Source organism: Pan troglodytes, chromosome 18 (genome assembly GCF_028858775.2).
Source record: "Pan troglodytes isolate AG18354 chromosome 18, NHGRI_mPanTro3-v2.0_pri, whole genome shotgun sequence".
Lineage (NCBI taxonomy): Eukaryota > Metazoa > Chordata > Mammalia > Primates > Hominidae > Pan > Pan troglodytes.
The window spans coordinates 30,328,308-30,342,150 of record NC_072416.2 but is presented as its reverse complement, the minus strand read 5'-3'; the positions used below and the strand labels follow the sequence as shown (position 1 = coordinate 30,342,150).

The window sequence follows — 13,843 nt, the reverse complement described above, 5'->3', positions numbered from 1 at the left end:
TCTGGGCAGCTGCGAGGGGTCAAGAAACCACATCCCCAAATCCAGCGGGTGAGTCTCATTCCTTTGCTGAGTGGGGGCCTAAAATGGGGCACTGTGGCTGCCTGACAAAGGAAGAGACTGATGGCTGACCCTTAGATGTGGGCTAGGGGACTGTAATTGATTTCCCTTCACATTTCTGTCAGCAGGAGGAATAACAGGAGGGCTAAGTGGGAATTGTGGTGTTCAAAGTCAAAGAACATTAACCTGCGGATAACTCTGGGCCTCATTAGCAACCCAGCCTTCTGATGTTTTCTCTCCACACACAGGATCTCAGAGAGAAAGGCTGATGGGAAGCTGCCCAGGGCTGACCTGGCACATGCTGGGAAAACCCCTCAGTGCCAGGGCAGGAGGCAGAGCGTCTGCAGCTCCTCCCTCCCCAACACAGGGGGTAAGGAATACAGCAGAACGGGAATCGGGCGCCTTCATGCTGCTGTTACCGCCCTTGGTTCATGGCTTCTTTCACTTGGAAACCCCAGGAGGTGGGCATTGCTGTAACGCATGTGCTACTGACCAAAACAGGCCAAAGCTCAGCGAGGGGTGGGATCACCTAAGGTTGTGCAGCACCTACGTGGTGGAGTGAGGATCCGAACCTCCATCTTTCATGCATTAATTCATTCTGTCTCTGGATTCCACTAGAAGCAGACCCTGAGGCAAGGATCCACATGTAAGTAGCTTATTTAGACAGAGCAGAAAATATCAATGGGAGATTGAAGAAGTGAGACAAGGCAGGGAAGGTGGCTCATAAAAGGTATGTTTTCAAGACAGCTGCTCCTGTGGGCAACTGGAGCTTAATCCCCCCAGGGAATCTGGGAGCCAGGGTGGAACAGGCCTCAGAGTGACTGCACCAATGGCGCCCGGGAGTTGGGGTATAAATACCAACTCCCAATGTTGGTTGAGTGCTGCTCCTGGGGGGCTTCTATTTCTCTCTGTATGGGAGGTAAAGCGGGCCCTGGAGGCCACAAAAAGAATCCTCCAGGAAAGAAATCTCAGTGCTGCCATTCAGAAAAGCAATCAGCATGCCCTGAAGTGCTAGGGCAAAAGGGTGGAAGCAGGCACTGACATATCTACTCCATAACTTGCCCAACAAACACTGTACAGGGTCCCTCCTAGGGGACTGATGCTGAGCCAGACCCGGGGCATGTGCAAGGGAACCTGACCCACCAGGTCCTAGCAGCTCTGTGCTATGAGGGAAGGCAAACAGGTAATGTTTCCAAGAAAAAAAAAAAAATCAAGTAGGGACACATTCTAGGAAAAAAATAAGAGAGAATTATTAATGGCCCATGGAACAGCTATTTTAGAATGAATGGTTAAAGCAGGCTTCTCTGAGCAGGTAACTTTCTAACTCCTAAACCAAAGGTGGCTTTTTAACTCCAGCATTAACATAACACTGAATAGCAACCTGCAGGGAGATACTACGCTGCCCTCAGAAGTAGCTCCAATTTAATAAATTATTGCATTAAAAAGGAACAAACTATTGACACACACAACAATTTGGAAGGATGTCAAGGGCATTAAGCTGAGTGAAAAAAGTGAGTCTCAGAAAGGTTACCAACTCTGGTAATGACATAAATGCTACATAAATTGGCTGGGCGCAGTGGCTCACGCCTGTAATCCCAGCACTTTGAGAGGCCGAGGTGGGCGGATCACGAGGTCAGGAGTTCGAGACCAGCCGGGCCAACATAGTGAAACCCTGTCTCTACTAAAAATACAAAAATTAGCTGGGTGTGGTGGCGCCGCCTGTAGTCCCAGCCACTCGGGAGGGTGAGGCAGAAGAATCGCTCGAACCCGGGAGGTGGAGGTTGCAGTGAGCCGAGATCGCCCCACCGCACACCAGCCTGGGCGACAGTGTGAGACTTTGTCTCAAAAAAAAAAAAATGCTATGTAAATGGTATGATTCCATTTACGTAGCATTCTTGAAACGACAAAATGTAGGTAGAGGAACAGATCAGTGGTTTCCATTGTCAGGACTGGGCATGGGGAAGTGTGGCTGTACAAGAGGAGCCCAAGGGAACTCCTTGGTGGTGATGGAACTGCTCTGTATCTCAAATGTCTGTATCTTTAGAAAGAAATCTACATATGTGATAACACTGCATAGAACTATATACATGTACACACAAGTGAATGTACGAAGGTCTGTACATTATACCAATGTCAAGGTCCTGGTTTTGATTATGTACTACAGTTACATAGAATTTACCACTGGGGAAAGCTGGGTAAAGGTGTGTAAGATTTCTCTGTCCTTTTTTTTTTTTAATGGAGATATAATTCACATAGCATAAAGTTCGCCATTTTAAAGCGTTCAGTTCACTGGTGTTTTAGTATATTCACAAGGTTTTTCAACCATTACCATTATCTTCTTCCAGTACATTTTCACCACCCTCCAAAAGATAACCACATTCATTAGCAGTCTCTCCCCATTCCTGCTTCCTCCCAGCCCCTGGCAATGACTAATCTACTTTCTGCCTTCAGATTTGCCTATTCGTGACATTTCATATAAATGAAATTATACAACATATAGCCTTCTGTGTCTGCCTTCCTTCACTTGGCATAATGTTTTCAAGGTTCATCCAGGTTGTAGCATGTAGCAATACTTCTTTCCTTTTTAGGGCTGAATAATATTCCATTTTGTGGAAATACTACATTTTCTTTATTCATCTATTGATGGACATCTGGCTGTTTCTACTACTTTTTGGCTATTCTGAATAATGCTGCTATGAACATGCATGTACAAGTTTTTTTTTTTTTAATAAATGTATGTTTTTAGTTATCCTGGGTATGCACCTAGGAATGGAATTGCTAGGTCATGGGTAACCCTACGTTTACCTTTTTGAGAAATTGCTAAGCTGTTTTCCACAGGGGCTGCACCATTTTACATTTCCACAAGCAAAGAATGAAGGTTCCAATTTCTCCACATGCTCACCAATACTTATTTTCTCTTTTCTTTTTTAAAATTACAGCTGTCCTAGTGGGTGTGAAGTGATATCTCATTGCGGTTTTGATTTGCATTTCCCTAACAACTTATGATGTTAAGTATCTTTAATGTGCCCATTAGCCATTTGTACATCTTCTTGGAGAAATGTCTATTCAAAGTCCTTTGGCCATATTTTAATTGGGTTGTTCATCTTTTTGTCATTACGGTTTTCTTTGTATATTCTTAATATTAGACCCTTATCAGATATATGATGTGCAGATATTTTCTCCCTTTTGTAGGTTGTATTTTTACTTTCTTGATAGTGTCATCTGAAGCAAAAATGTTTTTAATTTTGATGAAGTCTGACTTATCCGTTTTTTCTTGTTTTTGGTTGTTTGTGCTTTGGATGTCATAGCTAAGACTTCATTGACAAATTCAAGGCTATCAAGATTTACACCTTTGTCTTCTTCTAAGAGTTTCAAAGTTTTAGCTCTTACATTTAGGTCTTTGATCCATTGAGTTAGTTTTGCATAAGGCATATGGTGGAAGTCTACCTTCATTTTTTCGCATGTGGAAACGCATTTGTCCCAAGGCCGTTTTTTGAATGACTATGCTTCTCCCATTGAACGGTTGTGGTATCCTTGTTGGAATCAATTGACTATAAATCCATGGGTTTACTTCTGGATGCTCAATTCTATTTCATTGATCTATATGTCTATCCTATGCCAGTACCATGCAGTCTTTACTACTGCAGAGTTGGCAGTATGTTTTGAAATTGAAGTGTGAGTTCTACTTTATTCTTTTTCAATAATGTTTTAGCTTTCCAAGTCCCTTGAAATTCCCTATAAATTGTAGAATCAGCTTGTCAACTTGTACAAAGAAATCAGCAGAGATTCTGATAGTGATTTTGCTGAATCTGTAGGTCAGTTTGGGGAAGTATTACCATCTCGACAATGTTGTCTTCTGATCCATGAACAGGGGATGCTTTTCCAGTTTCTTAGATCTTAGATTTCTTTCAACAATGTTTTGTAGTTTTCAGAGTATACATTTTGTACTTCTTTTGTTAAATGTATTTCTAAGTATTTTATTCTTTTGATGCTACTGTAAACATAATTGTTTCTTAATTTCATTTTCTCTTGTAATCCTTTTTATTTCTGTAAGGTCAATAGCAATGTTCTCTCTATCATTCTTGATTTTAGTAATTTTAATCTTCTCCCCCATCTTTTTTTGGTTAGTTTAGCTAAAGGTTTGCCAATGTGTTAATCCTCTCAAAGAACCAACTTTTGATTTCATTGACTTTCTCTATTGTTCTTCTGTTTTCTGTACTATTTTACAAATTCCTGTGAGTCTATAATTATCTCCAAATAAAAAGTTTAAAAATTGTAAGCTTAAACAACAACAACAAAAAACTGTAAGCTATGTTTCTGTTTAAAAAAACAAAAAAAATATATATGGCACATTTTTATGTACTGGGGATACAGTGTAAACAGGACAGATAAGAATTTTCAGATAAACTGGGGAGACATAATATACATGTAAACAAGATCATTTCTTACAGTGAGATGTGCTCTGAAGAAATGAAAAAGGATGATGTGATAGTGACTGGGGTGGGAGGGAACAGGCCTCCTCCAGATTGTTGGGTGAGGGAAAGTCTTGCTGAGAAAGTGACATTAGGGCTGAAATCTGAATGTGGAGAAGCAATGTGAAAAACTGGAGGAAGAGGGTTTTGGAGAGGTAGGAATGAGGTTGGTGGACTGGAAGGAGAGGGCAGGCCCAAGGCTGCTGGAGCCTGGGTGTGAGGCGGGGGTGTGTGAGGCAGGGGTGTGTGAAGCAGACAGAGTGGGAGGCGGAGGCCTATTCACAGAGAGCCTCCAGGCCATGGGGAAACACCAGGGCTTTATTTCCAAGGGTAACCAGAAGTCACAGTGAACATGTTTCAAGTAGGGGAAGGGCACAATCTGATATATATATATATACACAATCTGTGTATATATATATATACACAATCTGTGTATATATATATATACACACATATACACACACACACACATACACACACACACACATATATATAATATGTGTATATATACATATACACACACATATATATAATATGTATATATATACACACATATATATGTATGTATATATATACACATATATATAATATGTATGTATATATATACACACACATAAATATAAATACACACATAAATATACATACACACACATATTAATATTCTTTAATTAATTTTTTTTATGGAGACAGGGTCTCACTATGTTGCCCAGGCTGGTGTCAAACTCCTGGCCTCAAGTGATCCTCCTGCCTCGACCTCCCAAAGTGTGCTGGGATTATAGGTGTGAACCACTGTGTCCAAATGTACTGTCCCCATGATTCAATTATCTCCACTTGGCTCTGCCTTTGACATGTGGCTATTTTTACAATTCAAGATGAGATTTGGGTGGGGACACAGTCAAACCATATCAATCCCCAATACATGTAAGTGTGCAATACATACATACATATATATTTTACTTTTTATTTGGAAATAATTCTAGACTCATAGGAAATCCATAATTTCCTAGGGCAATCAAGGAAGACTCTAGGTGGTACATCTGAGCCAACAGCAATGCCAGTTACTGAACAAGAAATACTGGAGGAAGAAGTGATGTGGGGAAGAGGGCAGGGGAATCAAAACTTAAGTTTTAAATCTCTGAGGTCTGAAATGGGCTGGGTATGGTGGCTGATGCCTGTAATCCCAGTGCTTTGGGAGGCCAAGGCAGGAGGATTGCTTGAGGCCAGGAGATCGAGATTAGCCTGGGACACACAGTGAGACCCTATCTCTACAAAAAATAAAAACAAATTAACCAAGTGTGGTAGTGTGTGCCTGTAGTTCCAGCTTCTTGAGAGGCTGAGGTTGGGGGGTGGCTTGAGCCCAGGAGGTCGAGGCTGCAGTGAGCAATGACTGCACCACTGCTCTCCAGCCTGGGCAACAGAGCAAGACCCTGTCTCTAAAAATAATAATAATAATAATGAAGTCTGAGATGGCCAGGAGAGATCCAAGAGATGTCAAGCAGGAAGTTGACATTCATGTCAGTAACTCAGAGGGGCAGGCAGGGCTGGGTGTATAAATCTGGAGTCATCTTGAGGCCTTGTGCTGGGATGCAGCCAATGAGAGACATGGTGCGGGCACAGAAGGGTGGAGTTTCCATAGAGGCTGGGGCACTCCCACATCTTTTGAATGCTCCAATTCACTTCCACTGAAGCATTTTCTCTTTCAAACCCAGCCTCCGCTTCTAGGTACCTCAGCTGTCGGGTGAGCTCTATCAGCCATGCTGCATGGCCTGGGGCAAGTGCCTCTTCCTCACTGCATCTTGTTTTTTCTCATTGGTAAAATGAGGAGAGTCATCCCAAGGTTCATGTGAGGGTTAAACGAGGCGATGCACCAGGCTGTGGCTGCCACACGCTGGTGCAATTAGATGGTTCTGAGAGGCAGTGTGTAGCCCCGGGCCTGGGACCCAGGATGCAGGGAAGCCCCACGTCAGGGAAGAAGGGGGAATCCAGCCTTCCTGTAGATGAGCCCAGAGACCCAGCAGCCCAGGGTGACACAGCTGCCTCATGTCCCAATCGCAGGGCCAAAAAATAAAAACCTCAAATCCACCAAAACCGTGGACCATCACATGGCAAAGCGCCCCAGTCTCTGCTAAACAGAAGAAAGGGAGAGCAATCATCAGAATTGGTCCCCATCAAATCCAATGATGCTTTTTATTGTCTCTAGTGTGCTCTGTTCTGGAGAGCAGGCTTCCAAAATGCCACTGCTTTCTGCAAGAGTGGGGCAGGGGAGGGGTGGCGAAGGCTGGGCCAAGTCCCAGCAGCAAGCATGGGAGCCTATAGACTTGAATCTGGAGGCAGAGCAGGGATAGGCCAGGCCACAGCACCCAGGCAGCCATCATCCACAGCTCAGGGACTGTGTCTTTTGAGGGCTGAGATCACAGAGCTACTGATCTAGAAGGGGACTCAGACCCACCCAGTCCAACCCTGGGGACAGTTGTTGCTTCTTAGCTATCTAGCATCCAGCCCGCCGTTTGAGTGGCAATCCTGAATTTCTTAATTTTTGTTTTTACTTGTGACATATATTACACCTTTTCTAAGCAATCTTGAATACCTTCAGGGAGAATCTTTTCCTGCCCTGCTGGGGCATCTTGGTGGAACTGGCATCAAGATGTCCTGCCCTATTCAGTCTGGTCCATCAGCATTCCTCTCCTGAGACTATTTCCAGCAGAGAGTTGCGAGGACAAACCAACCAGCTAACCGACACTGCCGAGGCATCTCAATAAATGGTTGCTGTATGAACTAAGGGAATGAAGCTTTATCCTTTTCTCCATCTCCCCTTCTCATTTTGTTCCCTTCTCTGAAAGTAGCCCCCAACCTTGAGTCATGACCCAGTTTAAGACGTAAGTTAGTGATGGTTTCGGATGCCATGGAAGTGACCACTCACACAAAGGCCAAAACAGTCAACTAAGTAGGACAGCACGATCTCCCCCAGAACCTCAAGTCCGAGAAAAGAATCTTTCCAGAAGAATCTCACATCCTCCTGTTCATCTCCCACCCCCAAAAGAAGACCACACCCGTGGTGGCCAGCATTCCAGGATGCTCCCTAAAACCCCAACTTTCCCCCAAGGCCCATCCTCTCCTGGCCTGCGTGGCAGTGAGTACACTAGCTACTCAAAAGACTTGAAACACATTTACTTTTTAAACATGTGCTAACTGAGCTGGACTCAGTTTCTGCTGCTGGAAATCTAAGAATCTGAACAGATGATTGACCCAATCTCCCATTTTTCAGCTTGCAGAAAAACCCACTCTCAGAGAAGGCAGGCAAGTTGCTGAGGCCAGAGTCAAGACCAGAATCTGGGTCTCTAGAACCAGAGATTTCAAAAACCCCTTTTCTTGTTTCCTCTTCTTTAAAATGGGAATAACACTAACTACTTTTCCCAGTGGTATTAATACTATTAATAATAATAACAATAACAGCAAAGGCTGGGCATGCTGGCTCATGCCCGTAATTCCAGCACTTTGGGAGGCCAAGGTGGGAGGATCACTTGAGGCCAGAGAAACCATCCCAGGTAACATAGTGAGACCCCGTCTCTACAAAAAATTTTACAAAATTAGCCAGATGTGGTGTTGTGTGCCTGTAGTCCCAACTATTTAGGAGGCTGAGGCAGGAGGACAGCTTGAGCCCAGGAGTTTGAGGCTGCAGTGAGCTATGATCACGCAATAACAACATCTTCCCAGGTCTCTGAGGAGATAATTGTGAATGAAGCTGAGGCCCAACATAGCAAAGATGACGTGGCTGCTACTCTGGCTCAGTTTAGCTCACAGTCTCTTGTGTGCAACTTGCAAGTAGCAGGAAGGAAAAAATGCCAGTACCCTCCCCGATCTTTTTTTTGTAAATTCTGTTGTTTGTTTGTTTATTTGTTGGGACGGAGTCCTGCTACGTCGCTCAGGCTGGAGTGTAGTGGCACGATCTTGGCTCACTGCAACCTCCCCTCCCAGGTTCAAGCGACTCTCCTGGCTCAGCCTCAAGTAGGTGGGACTACAGGTGTGTGCCCCAACGCCTGGCTAATTTTTGTATTTTTGGTAGAGACAGGATTTCGCCATGTTGGCCAGGCTGGTCTTGAACTCCAGGCCTCAGGTGATCCGCCCACCTTGGCCTCCCAAAGCGCTGGGATTACGGGTGTCAGCCACTGTACCTGGCTCTGTTGGATATTTAAAGGAAAGAAACATTCAACGTTTGTGGAGTGTGCACCTCACGACCTAGGGCAGCAGGGTCCTGAGGGGGTGTGGGCAAGGGTCCTGGCCCAGGCTGCCCGATGTGAACTTGGCTCCACTACCTTCCAGCTGCATGACCTTGGCCAAGTCAATGCCCTTCTCCAAGCTGTAGTTTCTTCAACTACAAAGAACATCCATTAACCTTAATGACCCCTGAGGTCCAGTGTTTGATGGTGACTGTGGAAAACTGCAAGGTGGATAAAAGCAGGTGAATTGGCTCCCCCAAGAAAAACCCACAGAGCAGGGGCTGGGAAACAGCTTAGGGAGAGAGTGTCTGGGGCCTCTGCCAGCACCACTCCCTCAGGTTCCTCCCCAACTTTGCCCAAATGAATAACCCTGGTAGATTTTATCTTATTTATTTTTTTTGAGACAGAGTCTCATTCTGTCACCCAGGCTGGAATGCAGTGGCACAATCTTGGCTTACTGCAATCTCGGCTTACTGTAACCTCTGCCTCCTGGGTTCAAGTGATTCTCCTGCCTCAGCCTCCAGAAGTAGCTGGGATTACAGGCATGTGCCACCACACCTGGCTAATTTTTGTATTATTAGTAGAGATGGGGTTTCACCATGTTGGCCAGGCTGGTATTGAACTCCTGACTTCAAGTGATCCACTCGCCTCGGCCTCTCAAAGTGCTGGGATTACAGGTGTGAGCCACCATACCCGGCCTATTTTTGTTTTTTTTTAGAGACAGGGTCTTACTCTGTTGCTCCGACTGGAGTACCGTGGTACAGTCACAGCTCACTGCAGCCTCAATCTCCTTGGGCTCAGGAGATCCTCCCACCTCAGCTTTCCAAGTAGCTGGGACTACAGGCACAAGCCATGATGCTTGGCTAATTTTTTGTGTTTTTTGTAGAGACAGGGTTTTGCCTTGTTGCCCAGGCTGGTCTTGAACTCCTGACCTCAAATGATCCGCCTGCCTCAGCCTCCCAAAGTGCTGGGATTACAGGTGTGAGCCTCTGTACCTGGCCAGATTTTGTTGTTCTTCCCCTCCCTCCACTCATACCCTTAACACAGATTTATCAAGGGCAGAGAAAATGCATGGGAATACACAGCCAAGAAGCAATCCAGTGCCCCTTCCACTCACAGCTAAGTTCCTGTTGACGAGGCGGCCCAGCTCCCCAGGCGTGGCTGTGTTCCGGATATCCACATCGTGGGGCGACACATAAAGCTTTGTGTCATTCAAGTCAAAGAACTCGACTTCTGTGAGACCCACCCACCACGAGTTGCCCCAGTTGGACAGGATCTCCATGGTCACGTAGATGGCATCTTTGATCTCGTCTGCCCTCATTCTCTGTTTGTCCTTAAAGAAGAGAAAAATAACACCAAAGGATTAAGTCATGACAGGCTTGAATTCGGCTCTGCCTCTGCCACCACTGCCTTCAAAAAGTTAGTTAACCTTCAGGGTCTCAGTCTCTCCATCTGTACAATGAGGATAAGAATAGCACCCACTACCTATGGTTATTACAATGATTAAATGAATTCATACTGTAAAGCATTCAAAATAGAGGCCCTGTGTAACTGGCACTCTGTGAGCATTCTGTTTGAAAGTTTACAAATAAATAAAAATGTCTAAAAAGCATTGAATTCTGCCTGAACATGCACGTCTCTCCCCCACTACTCAGTGTTCCGTACCCAGAAGCTTGTCACGACATCTGCTGAATTGAGTAGGTGTTACGTGCTAAGGCCGGGCATGGTGGCTCACGCCTGTAATCCCAACACTTTGAGAGGCCAAGCTCGGAGGATTCCTCGAGGCCAGGAGTTCAAGATCAGCCTAAGCAACAAAGTGAGATCCTGTCTTTACAAAAAAATTAAAAAAAAAAAATGAGCTTGGCACAGCGGCACATGCCTGTAGTCCCAGCTACGCAGGAGGCTGAGGCAGGAGGATTGCTGGAGCCCAGGTGGTTGAGGCTGCAGTGAGCTGTGTTCACACCACTGCATTCCAGCCTGGGTGAAAGACCCAGTCTCAAAAAAAAAAAACAGTTACGGGCTGAATTTATCCCTTCCAAATTAATCTGATGAAACTCTAATCCCCAGTACCTCAGAATACGACTGTATTTGGAGATAAGGCCTTTAAATAGGTGATTAAATTAAAATGAGGCTGTGGGGGAGGGGGGCACTAATCCAATCTAACTGGTGTCCTTATAAGAGGAAAGTTGGACACACAGAGACACACACCAAGGATGCACACACAGAAAAAGGCCATATGAGGGCAAAGCAAGAAGGCAGCTGTCTGCAAGCCAGAGAGAGGCCTCAGAACAAACCAAACCTGCCAACACCTTGATCTTGGACTTCCAGCTTTCGGAATTGTGAGAAAACAAATCTCCGTTGTTGAAGCCACCCCATGTGTGGTATTTTGTTATGGCAGCCCTGGTGGACTGATATAGTAGGTAACATGGCCCCCTGGCCTTGGACAAGTCACTTGACATCCCTCGGCCTGGTTGGGGAAGATGACATGACACCATCTATGTGATAATCCTGTCACAGATGTTAAACAAGATATCAATACCTAAGAAGGCCCTATCATGAGCCCCGGCCCTGGGTGCGCTCTGTAAGTGTCTGTTTCTTTCTGTTTCTCTCCTTCATTGGTTTTAATGCCTGCCTCCTTCCTGCGTCGGCTGTCTGCTCTGAGAGCCTGTGTGAATGCCATCAATAAATGGCCACCCTTCGGAATGGCTTCCTGAGGCCCTCCAGGGCTGATTGCAGCACTGGTCGCCACGGATCAGTCACTCACAAAATGGTGCATTCCCCGTGTGCACATGCCCTCTGTTAATTAGCATGGGTAATCTGCAATGGTTCTGTGAGCAGGGAGCCAAGCAAATGAACAGCAACTGTTCCCCACTTATTTTTTTAATTAATAGCCAGCGAGACGTGCTATTGCTCTCAGTGTGTGTTTGGAGGGGCCTTGATTGCCACACGGTGGGAACGCGGATAGGGAGGAGGGAGAGAGGTCAGCTCACAGCTCCTGGATAAAAGATAGGGCCTGTTTTGATCAGCTGGGCCCTCGAAACCCACAGCTTCCTCCTGCTCCACAGCCATGTGGGGTCCTGGCCAAGCCTCTGCTGCCCTGGGTCTGAGTCCCAGGCATGCAGGACAGTGATAAAGCTAAACTGGCCTAGTTGACTCCAGGGGACTGGGAGTTAATGAGCTTGTGATAGTGTGGAGCAATCCAGGGCCAGGTGAGTGGTCAGTCTGGGGATTGCTGAAGAAGTGGCACTGTTCACCTTGCTTGTTGGTGGGAGGCAGGAGGGCCAGATGGGAGGCAGGCTGCCTTTCAGAGGGGCTGCTAGAACTCCCACCCAGTGCAATCTGAAATGTGCAAATTCCTCAGCTGCGTTCATAAATGAAAAAGCTGAAGGATATGTTAACTAAGCAAGTGTCACAACTTGTCTGTTGCTACTCAGTGGCTCCTCCTGCTTCTGCACTGCCCAATTTGGGATCCCACTTGGCGGTGGGAGGGGGACACTGGCTGGGAAGTTCCTGGCCCCTGTCATTCATTGTCCCCGCTCTTGCTGAGACCACTTGATTTTCCTTGGGGGAAAGCCACGGCGTCTCTTTTCTCAGCCATAAAGCATAGGGGAACTGACCCTTTCCCACTCCAGGGAGGTGCCTGACTGGTCCAAGGAAGCAATGTGTCCTGCCCCCTCGGCTGCCAGAAGGGAGCAGCTCAGTGACAGGCAAGCACCCCAGCACAGGTCGGTGCAAGCACGCCAATCACAGATTTACATGGGGAGAAACAGGCTTCTCTCCTGACAGTGAAGTCTGATGATACAGGGGTGCAAGGTAGAACCATTCTAGCTATTTGGGGACCATGAGGAGGGAGCAGAGATGGGACTGAGCTCCAGGGGGTGGGACTGAGCTTTCCACTGTGCAGACAGAGGGAAAGCTGCTGGACCACGCCCTACCTGGCCCTCCCTGTGTCATTTTCAATGAGAAGAGTCTCTCATTTTTCTTCTCTTTGTTGTATAAGTCAGTTTGCCCTGGATTTTCTGTCTCCCATAATATAAGGAGACTTGGTCGGGTGTGGTGACTCACAGCTGTAATCCCAGCACTTTGGGATGCTGAGGCAGGAGGATTGCTTGAGCCCAGAAGTTCAAGACCAGCCTGGGCACCACAGCAAGGATTCATCTCTACAAAATTTTTTTTAAAAACAGCCAGGTGTGCTGGGGGGCCCCTGTAGTCCCAGCTACTCAGGAGGCCAAGGTGGGAGGATCGAGTGAGCAAGGAGTTCAAGGCTGCAGTGAGCTGTGATCACACCCACTGCACTCCAGCTTAGAAGAAAGAGCAAGATCCTGTCTCTAAAATTAATTAATTAATTAAAACAATAAAAATAAAGAAACTATTCCACGCAGTGGGGAGCACAGCTTTGATTTTTCTCGGTGAACTTGCAGCAGATATTTGCTGGTTTCTCCCTGCACTGAGCAGTATGCTCTCAGAGACCTTTCCTGTTTCATCCTCACAGTGGCCTGTGGGGGCATGGATTATTGACCCTATCTGAGAGCCAGGACCCGACAGCTTAAGAGGTTTGTCTAAGGTCACACAATCTCTCAATGATGGTGCCAGATTCAAAGCTGGAACTCTAGTCCAGGCCAGGCCAGCTCAGGGGCCTTTCTGCTCTCATAGGATTTTATATGTGGCTTTGGGAGGACTTTGCATTAAGTCCTCACTGGCCAGTAGTAAGATTGGTGACCATCATACCAAATAATACTAAGAATGGCTTGAGTGAAGGTAGGGGCAGAAGGGAGTGCTGGGACACACACCTTTTAGCACAAAAGAAAATGGAGGCTGGGTGTGGTGGCTCACGCCTGTAATCCCAGCACTTTGGGAGGCCGAGGTGGGTGGATCACTTGAGGCCAGGAATTAGAGACCAGCCTGGCCAACATGGCAAAAACCCATCTCTACTAAAAATACAAAAATTAGCTGGGCATGGTGACGCGTGCCTGTAATCCCAGCTACTCAGTCGGCTGAGGCAGGAGAATAGTTTGAACCTGGGAGGCAGAGGTTGCCATGAGCCAAGATGGCGCCACTGCACTCCAGCCTGGGCGACAGAACAAGGCCCTGTCTAAA

At 46.3% G+C, this 13,843-nt stretch overlaps 1 protein-coding gene across 24 annotated transcripts in view; it reads right to left on the bottom strand.

Annotated features, from left to right (window-relative positions):
- The window catches only part of KATNIP (katanin interacting protein), a 230,679-nt gene that overhangs the window by 61,615 nt on the left and 155,221 nt on the right, over positions 1-13,843 (bottom strand). For all 24 annotated transcript variants that reach the window (XM_063797736.1, XM_063797739.1, XM_054669051.2 and 21 more), the window contains one exon: positions 9,864-10,079. In XM_063797736.1, coding sequence (XP_063653806.1) covers positions 9,864-10,079 — 216 coding nt within the window. The remainder of the gene's footprint in view (positions 1-9,863; positions 10,080-13,843) is intronic.